The 14,208-nt window shown below is 42.8% G+C and overlaps 1 protein-coding gene across 4 annotated transcripts in view; it reads left to right on the top strand.

Moving 5' to 3' along the window:
• The first annotated feature begins 414 nt into the window (after nt 1-414).
• syt14a (synaptotagmin XIVa) overlaps nt 415-14,208 on the top strand; it is a 34,175-nt gene continuing 20,381 nt past the window's right edge. For 3 of the 4 annotated variants that reach the window (XM_068581141.1, XM_068581139.1, XM_068581138.1), the window contains exons 1-2: nt 416-442; nt 10,004-10,051. In XM_068581141.1, coding sequence (XP_068437242.1) covers nt 430-442; nt 10,004-10,051 — 61 coding nt within the window. In that variant the 5' untranslated portion in view covers nt 416-429. Of the gene's footprint in view, nt 443-10,003; nt 10,052-14,208 lie in introns of all 4 variants that reach the window. The other variant, XM_068581140.1, reaches the window with a different exon arrangement.

Raw genomic sequence — 14,208 nt, 5'->3', positions numbered from 1 at the left:
TCCATCGTTAAAACAGCACTGACCTGAATGAGTTCTGCTGTCTCTTTAAAGGTCTGTCAAAGAACTGATGCCTTCAATGTTGAACATTTTACAACATTACAGAGCAAACATTCTACTCATTAGTATGCGCAATCAAATGTAGGTCAAATCTAAACAGTGCTAAACACATTTCATCAAAACATAAATACACTATATATATATATATATATATATATATATATATATATATATATATATATATATATATATATATATATATATATATGCACACACACACGCACACACACACGCACACACACACGCACACACACACATCCAGGCGGTGCCTCGTGGACTGTACCACGCCGTGGAGCTCCCCTCCCTCACCCCGGCAGTGGGCCGCTCCCCCTTCTTCACCGCTCGCTTTGGTGGGAGCCCAAACAGAACATCATGGCGATTGATGGTAAGTAGGCCAATAACGCTTCTCCCTCCTCGTGGTTGACTCCAGCTGGAAATAACAAATGTCACCGCGGAATTCTTTCAACGAAAGAAAAAAAAAAAAAAAAAAAAGTGTAAATGATGCTCGCTTCGGCTGGAATCCGTTAAAAGTAGTTTGTGTACGTCTTTGAAGCGGTGTGTGTGTGTGTTTCTTCCCGCTGAGAGAGAGAGGAGAGGAGACAGATGGTTTCTCGTGTCGGTGGTGTTTATACCGGCGGTGCTGAACGGACAGCTCCGCCGGTCCCGCGTTAACCGAGCCGGAGAGCGACGCAGGCAGTCACGTCTCCATCCGCTGGTTGTGTTTAGACGGTAAAAAAAAAAAAAACACACAAAAAAAAAACAATCGTCCGTCTCCGTCTCGGTCCTTGCCCGGTCGGTCCGTCGCCCCGCTGCATGCTGGTACTTCACAACTTTGGGTCTAGACGAGGGCAAACTTCCCTCAGGTGGGGTCCGAGGCTTCATTCAGAGAGGGTGCAGTTGTGGAAAGCAGAGCGTGAAACCGGGCCACGTTTCAGCCCAGGACTGAAGACTATACTTTTGAAGAAGCTCTATTTCAGCTTTAGATGTTTAGATGGAATATATCATTTAATGTGTGTATCATTCTGCATTTAATAGCTTCTGATATATATATATATATATATATATATATATATATATATATATATATATATATATATATATATATATATATATATATATTCCCCCAACAGATATGTTTGTACACCTTCCTCTGCTTATGTAACTTTCGCAGGTTGTAAGCAGCTTTGGTGTTTATTCGATCAGTTTAAATAACCTAGCGATGGCAGAGCTTTAAATGTCACCCAAAAGGAGGACGTCACATAGCTCCATTACAAATGACCTGTTTTTGCAATAATAGAGGGAGTGGAGGCATCTGGACTGTGTTCTGTAAAAAATACTATTTGCTGCTCAATATGTTGGGGTGTTTCCTAAAACGAGTCAATGTCGCTGCTTGGTCCGTCACATTGTCTGATTATATGATGGCCGTTAACGTGTAGAATTGATTTCATTTGTTTTTTTCATGTGCAGCACAGAGATGCAGGACATGAGAGGAGGGAGATGGAAAATTATACAAAAAAAGTTGAACAGGGAACGCTGTAATCACGGTTTATAGTATACATTTAAACCACAAGGCCAGTAGGACACCCCTAACCTGTAAAGGTTAGAGGTCAAGCAGCAGTCTGAGGAGAAAAAGAGAAAGTAGGAAGCCACGAGGAAAACAAGATCGCTGTGTGTGTTTGGAAACTAGCACAGTGAATGTGAACTATATCGGCCCTGCTGTGAACGAGGCAACTAGACCACCAAGCAGCCCTCGGCGCTTCTCTAACACCCCTTGTGAAATTCAGAGACACATTATTGTTCAGCAGGAGACTCGTCAAGTGCATGAAGGAGAATCGGACGAAAACAAGTTAAAATGAATGCCAGTCGCCCCGAAAGTGTGATTCATTTGGTTTAAGCCGTGGCTAAGTGTTAGACCTTACAGTCGCATGGACTAATATGTAATTTATTTATTGGATCGTTTTTTGCTGGCATTTAACTATTGGGTGGAGGTATTATGAACAAATCTGATCCCAGTGTTTTAAATTTCATCTGAGGATAATAGACTTTTCTATTTTGTCCTCCAAGTTTGAGTCTTTAGGGAAGAACACGTCAAGAAATTGTTGAAGAAAAGGGTCCATAAAGTCCCCATAAGACACACTATAAGGGTCAGCTCTATACCCTGCATTACTAAATCACTACCATCATACCTCGTCTGGTTCATCAAGCCGCCCCACCAAAAGGAGCTATCTGATTCTGCCCCGCCTACTGTCCTGAACATCCCACCGCATTAGTCAGCAAAGCATTTCCTCAAAGGCCCTGATGATAGGCCACTCCCCCGTCAGCAATATCTCATCATTGCTCGAGCTAGTTGCTCAAGGGCCGGGCAGTCCACACCAAGCGGGACGCTGTGTTTCCCGTCTGTACTTGTGATGCTACGTTGGATGAACATCGTGAGGTGTCACCAACAAATAGGAACAAGTTGTCTCGCATCGACATTTTAGAACAAAGAAAGATGTTCTGATGTTGTTGTTTTTTTTGTGACTGCATGAATCCGTGTTTGAAAGTTATTATGTTGTTCCCAGCCGCGACAGTTACGTAGGTATTGTTTTCGCTTCGTGAGTCAGTGTGTGTGAGTCATTGTGGCAATTTGTGTTGCTGGAGACACCGACTGTGACAACCAAAGAAGCGCTCAGGGGAACTTTACCAGATGTTTTTAATTCTGTCTGTGCAACGATTTTGTCACCGAGATAGTCATGGAACTTTACAAAATGAAGGTTGAGTTTGAAGTTGGCCGTGGTCCGAGCAAGAGCGTCACAAGCAACGGGGTACGCAGGAGGAAAGTTGCCATCTGCCCCCCACACACATACACCATAAGCCCCTGCTCAGATTGCAGATGGTGTGATCCTATAGCAGGATGGCCTAATTATTTATGGTTCAACTTGTCGTCTCATTTAGAGTTTACATGCATCTAAGTGCAACTCCAGAATCACTCCAGATCACTAAATGACAAAAGTACAGATACATACAAAAGCACAAAGCACTTAGCTTAAAGAGACTAAATGTGACTTGTATGCACAATCTCCCGCAGGATCGTGGACGCAGACCACATGCCTTCGTTCCTGGTCGCTCACGGTGGTTTGATTATCCTAAAAACTCCACTTAAGATTACTAGCTGAAGGCTAACGTATGGTGTGGTACATTGTGTCAGTGACAGTTAAAAATCCAACTTGTCTAACTTTGATTTGTACATTTTATCAAAAGGTGAGATTGTAGACCATTATGTTAGATACTGTTAGCTACGGCGTTAGCTATAGCGTGCAACAAACAATTATTTCCATTATAGATGATATATTATTTCAAATTATAATTTACTCATTGACCATATTGAATGTAAAAATAAATACTGAAAGCTATAAAAGTAAATAGGGGAAAGACAAGTTTCATTTCAAGCATTGCATTAGGTTTAGATTATCTCTCTTTGATGCTACAACTATGCCACTTACATTAGTTTTATAAAACAGCCTCAAGTGTGAAGGAACATTTTGAGCTATTTCAAGACTTTTTTAATGTATTAATTGACATCCAGGCGTGCGATTAAATCTGGGTCGTGCTTCATCCCCCGAATCGTCATTTTAAAACTATCATCCTCAAAGCCTTGAAGTCCAAAGATCGTAGCTCCTGAGGTTAAAACATTTGATACATGCTAAAAAAAAAAAAAAAGCTGAGCGACTGCACGTCACAAAAGCTTTATGTTTAATAAGAAATAATAGAAATTTAAAAAAGGAAAAATGCAAATCAAAATCCACTGACTTTTAGAGAAGCTGTTATCTTCATCCGTCAATAAGAGGATCGTCTCGTGCGAACGTTATCTCGGGAGGTGCGGCACATCCTGTGTGTCGCTGCACTGCTCAGCACTGTGACTGAGCTCCATGCATCAGCTCCCGTGACAAGCCGGAGACGGGATCGACTGCAGGCCCGGATGGATTTCACGTATTCTGGTTGAGCCCCGGGATTTTCTGGCCGGCAGATCAAAACACAGCCCGACTTGGTATTCTCGACGTGTGTGTGTGTGTGTGTGTGTGTCGTGTGGAAAGCCTCATCGATCCCTGAGCTGCAGCCAAGAACAGAGAAGGCCGAGCAGGAGGTGTTTAGCAGGTGGGAATATTATAAATATGTGTTGGAAGTGACAGCAACAGAGAAGCTCTTCGTGCTGACATTTTAGCAGCATCCTTCAATTCAGGCTGAAGTGCCTGTGCCGTGTCATTTGTCCTCAATGTGAAATTGAGCTCCAGCCAATAAAGAAACATGTGGTAGATCACATGTGTTGTTTCGGCAACATGAAGGCTGTGTTTTCCATTAACCACGTTGCTTCCTGTCAAAGATTTATTTTTCATTCTTCCGTTCCTCCTCCAGCCTCCTCCCTGGCATGGCTGCTTGTTTTTGTAGAGCCAGAAACAGGATATGTGGCGATAATGGCCAATACGTCTATGGACCATTTCGAGCTAATGTGCCCAATGAAACATTATTACTGGAACAGGAGCGATGCATTACTTTCAAAGCGGTTCCCGTTGTGGGCCCTAAGTCTATCCCGCATATTTCAGTGAGCCGAGAGCCGGCCGCCAGTCGCTACAGTGACATTCTTGATTATTTATGATGTGATTAAAGCTGCTCTCATCAATATCTTTTGTATTAAAAATGAATGAAACGACTGTGCATAATGTAAAAGGCCGTTTGTTCCCTTCGCCCGCAAGCAGCAGTTTTTAATGAAAAGGCTGGTAAACCCGCTGACTGTGCCCGCTTCGCACTAAAAGACGGACAGGCAGGACCCCTCGAACCAGCATGGCTGCTGGTTTTCAGACAGCTGGTTTTCAGATGAGCTGGTGAACGCAGTGAAGTCCTGAGCAGTGGAGCCGATTCCACTTGAGACGGAGGACTTGAGACGGAGCCAAAGGGAGAATGAATAGTGGACTTGTAATCGTCAGATGAGAAGCGTGACTCTAAATGAATGCTAATGCTGCTTTTCAACATGTCGTCGAGTTGGTCCAGATTTATGATTGTTGAAGTAATTATTTATTCATTTAATCTCTTGGGGGCCTGAAGATGAAGGACATTGCCTGTGGAATCCATAACACCGCTTAGCTTAAAGAGACTAAATGTGACTTGTATGCACAATCTCCCGCAGGATCGTGGACGCAGACCCCATGCCTTCGTTCCTGGTCGCTGAAGGCTAACGTATGGTGTGGTACACTGTGTCAGTGACAGTTAAAAATCCAACTTGTCTAACTTTGATTTGTACATTTCATCAGAAGGTGAGATTGTAGACCATTATGTTCGATACTGTTAGCTACAGCGTTAGCGATAGCGTTCTTTGTGTTCAGGCAGCAATGGTTGATATAATTCCTAAGAAATGACATTGCGATCTCTTTTCCGTCGCAATGGCTTGGTCATCGCTGCAACATGTCCTGGGTAATGATCTCTAGAAGAGAGTGGGAACTCTACTATTGTATGTTTCAGGCCTTGTTGTCTGGCCGTGAGACAAAGCGAGGGATTTTGTTGCTTGGAGGAATTCTGTGCAGTTGACCTATTGATCAACTCTCCAGTTGACACGCGGCGAGGGAGGCTTTGGAGCGGTATCGCAAGAAGCAGAGAGATGTTTTGAGCTCCGATCGTTTCATCCTTCTGAGAGCGGGAGGGGAACGCTAATCCCGCGCTTGTTTTCAAACGCTGACGAATTTGTCCCCATATAAATATCCACAGAAAGCATGAAACAAAGCGTTTGACACTGTGGTTTGACTTTGATTTTGGGAATAACAGATTTGCTCTGAGAAGCTTTTCTTGGAGCAAATCTGTGTATTGTTGTGCGCTTGCTTGTTTCTAGGCTCAGGCTATTTTTTTTTACTACTTCACAGTATTTGTGAAATGAGTGTGCTGGGTCTAAATTGAATATATGTTGCTTTGACCGTTCTAAAAATAAGGAATCAACTGCGCTACTTTGAAAGTGTGTTTCCAAGCCCCAAAGCGGTGGGCTCATGTAAAATAGAGCAGTAGCTAGCTGTGAAGAAAGGCCTGTGTGACACTTGCAGCAGAAGCGGCGGGTAAACTGGCTAATCTTTGATCGTATCGTATCCCCCTTTTACTAATTGGCTTAGCTAGAGCTCATCCTGAAATCTTTCCCTGGCGCGTGTCATTATGACAACACAAACACGTTTTTCACAATCAACCTGACTGAATGCAAATCCCTCCGCCGCTTCCAACGAAGAGAGACCGAGTGATTTTCATGTTTACAGCCGCTGACATGAAATGTGGCTCATGAATCAATTCTGGCTTATTACGGAAGGGTTGTGACGTTAACCCAAGCTGAGACACTGCACATCAGGACAGCTTACTTCCCCATGTCCACCTTGAACCTTTAAAGACCTCAAACACCCGAGTATCTGTCAGGTCAACTTCTTCAGTCCGACTTTCTTTGCCACCGCCTCGGTCCATCCCTCTCTCCTTAACCCAGACGCATTGACCTGATTAGAGGAAAGTGGGGGCGTGCCGAGGAGATTCCTGAAAGAAACTGGGACGAATCCTAAAAAATAGTGCCAGTCCGTCCCCAGATGTCTGCACGAGGGAAGGCTGGGAGGCTCCAGACTTCACCTTGATTTAGCTCGCAGAAGTAAGACACGCACCCCGGTGAAGCCAAAGGGGGAGAAGAACTCAGTAGCAGCACGCATTGATCACCGCTGGTGCTTCAGATGGTTTTCTGTCTCCATGCACCGACCCGGCTGCTCTCCGTTCAGTGTCCTCCCAAAATAGTTGCATTCGTCAAAACAACCTCCTCATTGTCAAGTGTTGTCTGCATCATACACAGTGTGCAGGATCGCTTTGTCACAGTTGCAGCACCTGAAAACTGAATTTGAGGTTTTTAGCTTTCTGTTCTGTTTGTTTTGTGTTAATGTAACGTTGTGTTACCTCTGAGGATGTGTTTCTGAGATGTGTTTCTGCGGGGGGCGTTATTTCTGGTCTTGTTTGGCCTTGATACGAGGCAGACTTTTTTTTAGGTTAATCTTTTCCATCTCCCCTCAGAGGCCTCAAAGGCAGCATATTTATCAATAAGACTATTTCTTTGACATGAAGATGAAACCACAAATCTACTATCAAAACTGCTGCCAAATTAATGTAGCAATTTCACATCTTTTTGGACCATTATATAATTAACCCTGTAAACATTCTGTTAATATTCTTGAAATATAATCGTAGTTTCAAACCTAACAGACGTCCTGTTAGCTCTTTCCAGGCAAGTTTGGTAATGCGGACATATTCCCGTGAAGGAGTTCATTTGACGGTTTAATTAGCATCAGAGAGCTCGTTTTGAGACGTACATGTAGATAGTTAAGACGAGACATTAGGGGGTGAAAGTGCTTCATGTTTTGTCTTAAAAAGAAACAAATTCTGTCGTAAATCTTGTGAAGGCCACGGAGGAAACATGAGCGCTGGTTCCGGGAACGTCCACCTCCGAGGTATTCAAAAGATGGGGTTAGAGATTTTCTGGCGGTGTGGTAAGAGCAACCAGCACTGTGCACCGCGCTGAAGAGCACATGCGAGAGAAATGTTATTTTTGATGTTGGTGAGTGAAAGAGGAGTGAAGGGGCACCGGGAGCCTCCTCCCACACACAGCTGCCGTATCGAACGGCCGCAGCTCGGTTGTTCAGCTCCTGGTGGGGCTGGTTAAAACAAGAATAGAAGGAAAAACTGGGCAATCTGTGTAAATCTTCCAAGCGTCACGGTGGAAAGCAGCCCGAGCTATTTGAAACCTCAACCTGTAGGCAGATCCCAGAGGCAGAGCTCAGAGACTTGGAGGCCCTCACAAGTGTGAGTAATAGCACTGAATTACAGTTAATGTGGAAGCCATTGTCTTTTTCCTTTAACTAAACGGTCTGTTTGTTGGCCAATGACATAAGTCCCGACAACTATTGAAGGGATTTCCATGAAATATTGTGCTATTATGCCCCACTTGATGAATCCTAATGACTTTTTGTGAACCCTGTGACGTCACCGTGAGTTTTATAGTTGTGGTGTTGGGTGAAATATCTCAACAACTATTGGATGGATTTGGTGCACACAATCCTGTCTCTCTTAGGATGAATACTTCATCTCTTTGGTGACCCCTTAACCCTTCATCAGATGCCATAATCAGGTCAAATCAGCGGTAGTTTGTGTGAAGCGCTACATTGCACATATTTGCACGCTAACACGCTATAAACTAAGAGGGCGAACACGGTGAACGTTGTACCGGCTAAACATCAGCATGTGAGTGCGTGTGAGAAATATTAGCACGCCTAAGTTAGCATTTAGTTCAAAGCACATGTGCCGTAAGCGCATGGCAATTCACAGAAGGCCCAATTCAGACCCTTTAGTTTCACTCCAGCGGGTTTTAATTGTGCAGCCCACTACAAAGGTTTGACTCTGAACAGGAGGGAAAGGGTTTTATTGCAAGAACACTTGAAAGGAGAGAAGGCCTCACCCGGATCGTGTCCTGCAGAATGTTAATATATCCAAAGCTTAAATCATCCACTGCACCCACAGCTACAGTATGGGCTTTCTTAATGTAAATACGATATCAGCATACAGTAAAAACATGCGGTGTGTATCAAGTACAATATTTGCTTGTCTATGAACAAGACTGAAGGTTCACTTGGTAATTAGGACACTTCAATATCGCTCCAAAGATTCAGCCAGGTGTCCAGTCTTGTGTTTAAATCGTGAATGCAATCATCAAACTGTACGGTGACGCACGAGTGCATTGCTGAGAATTGTGCTAACATGAGAAGAACTGCCCCCAAAATGTGCTCATGGTTAAGGATCGGAGAGCTGTACCTGCTTTAGAGCGATGCTAAACATGGACGGAGAATCTTTGCTGACCAAAAATGTGTGTTGAACCCCAGTGACATGACACAATGTGAAGCCCGGACATCTCCCCTTTTAACCGTCTATAACGGACAGAAGCAGCAGGAAAATAAAGGCAAAGCAACTGTGTTGTTTGAAGTGCCGTAGATAATAAATAAAGGTACTGAAAGTGGAGTTAAAGGGAAAGGTTTGAGACGGGAGGGACGTACGATCAAAAAGAGGTGATGTACACCTAATTAGGCTGGAACAGGTAATTGTTACATATTGGTGAATGTGAGGCGTGGTCTAGTTAAACAGATTTACAGGAAGCCACATGCTCGATTATAATAAATGCTTATCTCAGCCTTCAATTACGTAACGTGCTTTGTGTCCACAGAGGAACACAATTCAAGCTGCAGCTGTCAGTCGGCTGTCATCAGATGCTGTTAAAACATTTGGGGATCGTATGTGGGCATTTAGAGCCTTCCAGTTTTTATTTGAACATACGTTTGTTCTTTATAATACCTGCACACTATTTAGCATTAGTAAAGCATGAGTAAACACTGAGCTCATCATTTATAAAGCATTGTTCCAGCATGAGCACTACATTAGTAACTCATTAGTCTGCAATTCATAAACAGTTCTAAGCATCTCAAACAAGAATAAAACATGTATAACTGTGTTTATGAATTGCATACTAACGACTTACTAATGAGTGTACATGTTGGAACAATGCTTTATAAATGATGAATTATGGTTTACTAATGCTAAATAACGTCTAGTTATTATAACGTGCTAACGAAAACACAATAATCTCCATGCCAGTGTCATTCAAAGATACATTTGAGTCATTTTAGCTTCATGTACAGGCCGTTCAACTAAGTCCTGAATGTCCAGCGGCTTTGTGCGCCACCCACACCATCACACCGTTACCATCCAGTCTCTGTCAGCGTCTTGATATCCGTGTTTTGTGCGTGTCCTGTTTCGGGGACTCTGTCTCAAGGTGCCGGCGTGTGTGGGCACGGTGCCGTGACGTCTGTTCTGTCTCCCGTCTCCGCCGTCGGTGTGGCTCATTGAAACTGCATTGTCTTTCCAGGTGGCGAGCGTAACTGTGGAGTACATGAGCTGGTCTGCATCAGAAAAGGTAGGGCAGATCAGAGCTCTGGGAGGTCGACCTTTGACCCCACGCTCCCTCCCCCTTTTCCTCATCAGTGTTTGCCACTGTTAAGCTTGTCCCCCGTTCCACTGTGTTCAGGCTCACTGAGCGTTTGTGTCAGCCTTGTGTTGTTGTATGTGCTCACTGCTTGTGTCCATTGTTTTGTTCATGGAAAATGTTACAAATTAATGTTTTCTCAAGGTGGATTAAGTAAAAAAAAAGAAAAAGAAATAAATTCAAGGCATGAAAGATTTCTTTTTTTCTTCTTTTTACAGAAATAAATGACATCATGTAATCTTTTAATCACAGAGCATGTATTGAATAATTACATGACAAGAGTTTTGCCTTCATGGTCTTTAACAAAAGCAAAGTCGTGAACAGGAGACAAACTTCATGTGGCACTTTTACTACAAAGAAGAAAACAAAAAAAGAAGCAGGTTTCGTATTTCATAGTCAAGCATAAACATATTTTAGCATAATTATTTTTTTATGTCATAGTTTTACCCATCTGTCCTGTCTTGTTATCTAGTTTCTTATCTAGTAATTATTCTGGGGTTCAGTAATTGTTCAGTAGGTACTTACACTGTAATTTGCTATATTTTATACCCAGTGTAAAATAAAAAATGACACCGTAATCTGCAGGCCTTAATCTGAAGTGTCACCGTGACATATTACTGTGGATGAATATTAATGAGCGAATGAAGGCCTGAATGGATGAACATACTTCACCGTATCGGTCTAAACATACAGTCCACAACACGAGCTGTGAGGGTCATGTTGTGCTTCTGGTCATCACATAAAAGTGAGTGTGACTTTTTTATGTAACCGGCTGCTATAAAGTTCTGTAAAAACAAGCTTTTAGCAAATCAGGCTGGTTCGAATAATCATATTATTGCGCGTCAGAGCACTCAGTGCCTCGCTTCATCTTCTGGATGGAGAGATGACTCTCTTTCAAACCCAAAGCACACTGTGATGAGCACCCTCTCAAACAAGTACTTTCAGAGGGTGCTCATCACACTGTGTGGGCCAGAATGGTCTGTCTGGTTGTGTGCATGTTGAATAATTTGGGTTTTTCCATTTGTTTTGTGATTCTAGAGGTGTGTGTGTGTGTGTGTGTGTGTGTGTGTGTGTGTGGACAGGTTTGCGGCTACACAGTAGGCGTTAATGAACACGTGTGGGAGTGCTGGTGAGAGTGCTTATGGACCGACTGCCTGCAGAGTGTGTGGGTGTTTTGTGTGGTTTCGAGATGGTTTTGTGCTTTTTGACATTCAACATGGCAACTGTTTCCATGCGGGCAGAACCCAACAAAGACAACAATGCGCCTCCGAGAACTTTCCACTGAAGAACATGTACGTTAGCTTTCCACTTATGTATAGTTTTGGTTTTTTTCTGCACGTTGAAACCTCCGTACGCCCACAAACCAAAACGCAACTCACTTTATGAACCTGGCATCGTGAACCAGCCACGCTACACACCTGAGTCAGATCGCCATGGCAACAAGGTCAGCCGAGTAACCCACAGGTCCTTTTCCCCAGCAACGTCCTCTCTCCGTGCCCCTGTGCATTGTGGGGAACGTAGTTCTTGTTCTTCCAGCGTGTCGAAGAATGCCAGTTAAAAAAAAAAAAAGGGACGCCGGCTCTCATCCTTATTGTTGGTTGTCTTTCATTGTGCCGATTGTGATGATAATATCATGAAGACACAAGCTTTTTATGGGCTCTAACTGAAGATGTTCAGTATTTGACTCCCCTGTAGTTTCATTTCAGACCAACATGACAACCGACAGATGCAGTCAAGGTTATTCAGCTCTCAGGATGAGACTCGGCTCCTTCTGTTTGGTCGGGTCATGATTATGGATACACCGATATCAATATCAGGGGGATTGGGTATCTGTGACTGGGAAGTCCTTTTATTTGATTTAATTCAACATTTTACTGTAATTTGTATCTGGGTTGAATAGAAAATTACAATTCCTGAAAATTTAGAAGATTTATGACGAAGTTGCTGGTGTACGAATTGTTATTTTAACAATACATATTAATGCAGTACTCATTTAAATTTGTTTATTTATTACAACTTGTTGTTTTTTGCGAAGGAACGCAGTGTTTATAAGTCAAGCCTGATGACCCCAGTCACTTTCACACAGTGAGTCGTATTGATCAACATAATCTGGTGCATCGGTCGATAGTTCAGGAATCTCTGCCGTATCGGGACTGAAACCGTGGGATCGGTGCGCAACAACACGAGAAGCACAGCGCAGAAGCCTTTCTGCGACCTCCATACCGACCATTTGCTAAACCGAAGGTCATCGTGTCCTTGGACGGTGACTGGTGATTGTAATTTCCCTATAAATTATTCTTAATTTGAAATCTCCCACATCATGTACTGGCCCTCTCTCACCTCTAACCCACCAGTTAATCCATAATATCTGGTTTCCACCTTCAGACTGAGTGTCTCAAAATGTATTTTTGCACCACAGGTTATAATGACACAGTGTTCATATATTTAAAATATGAGCAGTGTCACGCATGAGTCGTCATGCTGTATCGATGCATATTTCTATTTCTCAGGTTTCTCCTCTTCTCACCTTCAAATCCACTCCACACATTCACGTTAAATAATCTTCTGAAGGAGTGGGATACAGTTTCTTTCTTTGCTTCACACGTTATTGATCCCTGAGCTGCTTGTGTAACAAAGTCAGTCCTCCACACGTTTTCTAAGGGCTATTCTCAGTGCTTTCATAGAATACAGCAGAAAACATATGAAACTGAACTGTGTGTGTGTGTGTGTGTGTGTGTGTGTGGCTGCAGTAGTTGTGTCATTCCTGCTATTTTTTCTTCACGAATAAACTGTTCATTTCTATCTTTATGTTAGTGAATTTACAGTGAGAACGTCTTCCTTTGACTCATTTGTTTATTGTCGATCATGTTCGATAGGTCTCCTTTTAATCATAATCATGATGTTTGACTTAAACTAAATGAGTCGCAGCTTGTACCGATGTAATGTGAGAATGGAAACGCTCAAAACGACTCGCTTGACTTGAAATAATCAGTGAGCTTCTGTTTGGTAAAAGTGAACAAGAAAAAAGGCAAACCACCACTTTTTACTGCAGCGCTGGCGTCGCGTCCAACGTTGAGAGTAAAACAGAAAACAAACGCTGTCGTCTTAAGTCAGGAAGCTCAAAGCAAAGAGAGAAACTGTCTCTGCGTTACCCGGTTGGATCCAGTTGGGGAGTTCTGGAGAGCTGATCGTGCTCCATCTGTGCTGTGAATGATTCAGTCAACAGTGAGAAGCTGACAGGCATTCCTGTGGGATGACGCCTCCTGTTCCCACCGCGCCATGTGACCAAACATTGTGGGCTACCAACAATAATCACGCCTCATTACAGCACAGGCACATTTTACAGACAGTAACTCAATCTTTTTTGTATTATTATTCATCATAAAACACAGAAATACAGCGGAGAAAGTCAAACAGGAGCACAGCAGGCGTCAGTTGTAGTTCGGGCTCTTCATATTTAACAGTGGTATTGTTTTCATCATGTGGAACATTTGAAAAGCATAACTTATCCTGTGTGTGTCTAAAATGATAATAACTGGCCTTGCACAAAATGCAACAAACAAGTTGCATTTGCAGGGCGGTCGATCTCAGCGACGCTGTTGGCTGAGTCCAGTTAATAGTTGCAGACATTATGTGGGTATTATAAATAACAGAAAACATCATCGCCATCATCTAAGTACACTTTTCCTGCCAAATGAGCTCATTATCCTCCATCTGCACCCAGGCAGCCGTTTGGCTTAATTGAACTAAATGGATACAGTGATTTCAGTGCTGCTGCGAAGAGATTAATACATCATTGTGAATGAGCTCAGCAGTCATTTGAGGAGTGAACAATTTATTCTTTCTAATTGCACACAAAAACCATTTCTCCTTTGCTCTCATAGTATCTCTTTTATAACCTTCTCACTCATATGACCCTTCAGGAGTTTATTGTGAAGTGAGATGTTTAATGTTGAGGATCTAACTACATATCATACATATGTACTGTGTGCATGTTGTTTTTATTTTGTATTTTATTTTAACACTTGATTTCTGTAAATGATTACCAGTTGGGTTCAAACCATATCAGTCCTCCACTGTGACACAGT

This window comes from Clinocottus analis, unplaced genomic scaffold (genome assembly GCF_023055335.1).
Source record: "Clinocottus analis isolate CAN_PGR_092001 unplaced genomic scaffold, fCliAna1.0.p SCAF_17, whole genome shotgun sequence".
Classification (NCBI taxonomy): Eukaryota; Metazoa; Chordata; class Actinopteri; order Perciformes; family Cottidae; genus Clinocottus; species Clinocottus analis.
This window is presented reverse-complemented; position numbering and strand designations above follow the sequence as displayed.